Genomic DNA, 4,680 nt, shown 5'->3' with positions numbered 1-4,680 from the left:
TTGATTGATCCAAGTATACCAACATTAGACTTTTTAGACGTCCTTATTTTTTTCTTCTATAGTCCTCTTTTGAGTTCAAATTGTTGCTGCTTTTTATCCACCGATAAATGTTGATCAGGAGGCGTTAAGTTCACTGCTTTTGCTTCGTCGAGAAGATCCGCCAGCTTTCGCTTTGCCCGTTGAGCACCTTTGATTATAGTGTTCGACATTTCCGGCTCGTGGCACCAATTTTTTGTCGCCGAATTTCTCAATCTCAAACTTATTAAACCTTTATATTAAACGCTAATTAAACCCTTATTCCTCAAAACTCGGTAATACAGAAACGAATTCAGCAATAATATGAACAAAAAGGGGGGGGGGGGAGCAAAGGCCAAATGACGCCCGTATTGTCTTCCCAACCGACCTGTTGGAACTTTTTTTGGCTGATTTGGCGTTCAGGACCTCCTTTTTTTTATTGCTGCAATTTCGCGTAATGACTTTCGGAGTTTTTCCGACAACAGTTTTTGCTCAATTTTGATACTGGACAATGGGTCTTGTACAGATTTGAAATCCGATTTCACGATACTTCACTTCAATTCCATTAAATCTAACTTAAATCAACAATTTCTTGGGTGTCGTAACAAGATCCGGTTCCGGTACTACAACAGACGCGACTGGTTGATGCCATCCGGCTTCAGCGATATACTCTCGAATATTGCGGATAGCGCCATTGTTGCGTAATTTATTTTTACATTGCACCTAACATCATAAAATACGCTGGTAAGTGTCCAATCAATCAATAGCTAAATTTCCCACTATTGCAACCTTTTGTTCTTTGATCTTTGGATTTCTGATATTCGAGAGGAAGAGGAAGAGAGAGAGAGAGAGAGAGGAGGAGAAGAAGAAATGATAGAATTTGAAGAATGATAATACTTGATAAATTAAAAGTAGACTTTTTTTCATTTAAATATGTTAATTTTATGCGACAAAATTATCATTTTTGTCGAAAAGGAATAAATTTTTGCATATATTCAAATAGCAATCATATTACAAAGATATAAAAGGTGAAGGAAATGCTGAATTAACCACTTTGGACAATTCTAACTTGGCTACCACGATGAGCGGCGGTAAGGGTCGCGACTATCTACTGGGGAAATAAATAGGATTATGGCTACTGTGGGGCACGGTTTGAGTCGTCATAGCACATCGGTTGTTTATAATATCATCGACGCACCTTGCTTGAGAATATTCACTGAGAACATTTAAAAAAGTTCACTAAAGCATAGCGATAAAAGTAAAAAATAATTTTTTTTTCCCTGACAAGAGAGAAATCCAATTGAACGGATAATATTCTTTGATATTTGAGGTTGTTACAAACTCAATAAACGGCGATGCTCAATCTGTCGTGGAATGGGTACTAAGTTTGAAGTAAGAGTTTTATTAATAAATTATATTTGGCCGCAAATTTGATAAAAATTCCTCTTTATTTTTCTACAGATGAAATTTGTTCCGAGAGGAAAAAGTTATCAGCTTTTTAATAGTTCAATAATAATTTCCGTTTAAATAATGACCAGAAAAACGGAAACAAATTTCGCAGGTTCTGCCGAACAAATCGGTTACACCGAATAAACCGATTGCACCGCAAAAACAAGTGCGTAATTCGGCTAAGGAACTGCAGCGTCCCGCTACTGGAAATATGCAGTATGCTTACGAGGAGCTGCCATTGGGTAATCGAGCTTTTGCATTGCGCATGCGATGCTTGGAGGAGAAGAAGCAGATGGAAAAGGCGAAGAGAGAGCAGCTTAATAAGAAATTTAAGCAGAAACGAAACAAACCCTCGACCCGCAAATGATATGTAACTGGAATAACTCATTGTATAATTAGGTGGGATGGGTTTATGAGTTTGTAAATTTTAAAAATCTGCATAAATACTGGAAATTGGAAGTGCTACACAAAAAGGAAGTAAAGGTGAAGCACAAGTAATGAACATTACTCTCTTTCCCACACATTTAAAGTTCTTGCGGTTTGATCAAATGACTGATATGGATGCTTTCTGTCACTTTCACCATTTTGCCCTCTCGCCAAAAGGTCAAGCAAGTTGAAATATAAGGCCTAAACCGGAATATCTTTGAAACCCATTCACAGTAATGGTTGGATATTCGTCCCATCGATTTCTAAAGATGAGTTCCCGAGAGGCAAGCGAAAAGGCTAGAACCGACCGACTTCAAGATGATCTGAGGTTCCTTGCAATATGCCGACATTGATCTGAGATTCTTTACAATAACAATTTGATATCAACACGATTTGATCCATAACATCTTACAACACACGTCGAAATTATTTTTATACTAAAAAAATTTCGATTTTTACCGGTACTATAACGAAATAACAACATTTGCGCTCCATGTCTTTTTAACAGTTTGGTGTGCGAATATTGAGCGGCGCAAATGTCGCATTGCACAAATAGCCGTGTCCGTGAAACGCTTCAAGCTATCTTTCTTGGTAGCATATCTCTGATTTTTTGGAATACAAATAACAAATGCATAGAGAAGAAGGCATATCTAATGAATGGGAAAAGCACGAAAGATCGGGAAGCATTAATTTCATCATAATCGATAATACTTACGTAAACATATCATATTCGTGAAAAATCCAGATTATTAATTTTAAATACGGGATCGTGCCATGGATGGCAATTAACGGGACAGTTGTCGCCAAATTTCTCAATCTTAAATTTGGCTAATTAAACCTTTATTCCTCAGAACTCGGTGATACAGAAACGAATTCAACAATTATAATATCAATATAAACAAAAGGGGGGGGGGGGGCAAAGACCAAATGACGCCCGTATTGTCGTCCCAACCAACCTGTTGGAACACGTCTTTCGAAAATGATTTGGCGCTCAAGACCTCCTTCTTTTTATTGCTGCAATTTCGCGTTATGACTTTCGGAGTTTTTCCGACATTCCCGACTGAAGAAGAATATTGCTCTTAGGTGTTCTCGATTTGAATTCAAAATTTCAGTGTTTGAATTTCGTTGAGTAGCATTCCTAGTTCTTGGAGCTATAAGTTCTTCTTGCTGATCTGGGTTCTCCATTGGTTTTTTAAAAGCTGTCAACTGAATTCTCGAACTTTCTTCAACAATTATTTCCAAGGGATACAGTACATTTACTGGTCTACTAAGAAGTTTCCCGTTGGGCATCTCTACCAATGCGCTTCTTGTCACTCCGTCTTTACCTTTTCTGAGTTCTTCTATCCTTACCAACTTCCACAAGCCTTGAGGCGTTTCTGGTTCATCTACTAATACAATTTCGTCCTCTCTTGGCTTACGTTCCTCTGTGCCTTTAGGATTTACGTGTTCCTTTTAAGTTCTTTCCCTGAGGCTCATTAAGTAGTCCTTTCTCCATGTTTCCCAAAATATATCAAGTACTTTAAGCGTTCCCAACCAGTATTTGATCATTTGTTCTCTTGTATCAAAGTTTCCTGGTTTGAATTCGTCCTGTTCGTCATCAACTGTTTGGATAATTAAAGAGGCACTAGGATGTATAAAATCGATTAGGCGTATTATCTTACAGTCATCGAAGTTAGCATAAGTCAACGGCCGGGTATTCAGTACATTTTCGTATCTCCACGATCAACGTCATAAGTTCTCTTTCCCATAACAGTTTTCTTCCAATAGCTCTTCTCATAGCCTTTCTTGGTCAGTCCTATCAGTCGCTCGTAGAGTCCGCCACTCCAGGGAGCACTCGGTGTCATATTTTCCCAAAGCATTCCCTTTTCTGCCAGGAATTCACCTATTCTGATATGTTCCTGCTCCTTCATGGCTTTGAAAACTACTTGGAATTGGCTTGCATTGTCGCTCAAAACTCGTCCCGGATAGCTACGTCGAGAAATGAATCTCCTTAGCACCTGTAGAAAACTTTCAACTGACAAATCTTCTACAATCACAAAATGAATTGCTCTTATTGTGAAACATACGAATAGGGCAACCTATCTTTTGGTTACTCCAACTTCGATTTTGATGGAGATCGAACCAAAATAATCCAATCCGATTTTTGCAAAAATCCTGGAACGTAAAACTTGTGATTTAGGGAGATTCGGCATAGCTGGTAGTTTAAATGGCTTAGCTGTCCAACGTTTGCAACCCGTACAGCCTGCTATAACACGTTTCATTTCCATTCGTCCTTTCGATATCCAAAATTTGCGCCTCATTTCCGAAAGAACATGCACTACTCCAGCATGACATAGCTTTTCATGTTGTTGTCGTATCAAAAGTTCGGTAACCGCATTATGCCTCGGTAAGTAGATTGGATGTTTGCTTTCCTCGAACTACCTTCGAATTTTCCAATCTACTCGTGATCTCCACAGCTTTCTGTCATTGCAGTACAAATTCCATTTTTCCTTTTCTTCCTCGTTGAGTCCTTCTGTCTGCACTTGTCTAATTAGCACCCATTTGGCTAATTTAAAATCCTCCGACGTTAGTCGTTTCACTTCTGTCGACATCGGTTGTATTCATGCTATCTCTTACCCTTTGTCGTGAGTTTAATAAATTTGAGACCCCAAATAGTGGTTCTTACAAGTCTGGACCATTTGCTGAACCGACTTCCATCTATAAGCGAAAATTGTGCTACCTCGATTGTTTGAGAGGCGACCTTTGCAACGATTCGTTCTTCGTCTTTAAATTCTTCTGTGGACTGATATT

The 4,680-nt window shown here is 38.6% G+C and overlaps 2 protein-coding genes across 2 annotated transcripts; one reads left to right on the top strand and one right to left on the bottom strand.

Annotated features, from left to right (window-relative positions):
- Nucleotides 1-56: 56 nt before the first annotated feature.
- On the bottom strand, nt 57-209 carry LOAG_12791 (hypothetical protein; the record flags this gene model as incomplete). Its single annotated transcript, XM_003148303.2, has 1 exon — nt 57-209. One exon carries the CDS (start codon nt 207-209, stop codon nt 57-59), a length of 153 nt encoding a protein of 50 aa, XP_003148351.2.
- A 1,180-nt stretch (nt 210-1,389) lies between these two features.
- Nucleotides 1,390-1,831, top strand: LOAG_12790 (hypothetical protein; the record flags this gene model as incomplete). The annotated part of the gene is made up of 2 exons (XM_003148302.1): nt 1,390-1,407; nt 1,577-1,831. 2 exons carry the CDS (start codon nt 1,390-1,392, stop codon nt 1,829-1,831), a joined length of 273 nt encoding a protein of 90 aa, XP_003148350.1.
- Nucleotides 1,832-4,680: the final 2,849 nt, after the last annotated feature.

Source organism: Loa loa (assembly GCF_000183805.2).
Source record: "Loa loa unplaced genomic scaffold supercont3.945, whole genome shotgun sequence".
In the NCBI taxonomy this organism is placed as follows: domain Eukaryota; kingdom Metazoa; phylum Nematoda; class Chromadorea; order Rhabditida; family Onchocercidae; genus Loa; species Loa loa.
Note: the sequence above shows the minus strand (reverse complement) of the source record. Positions and strands in the feature narration are given on the sequence as shown.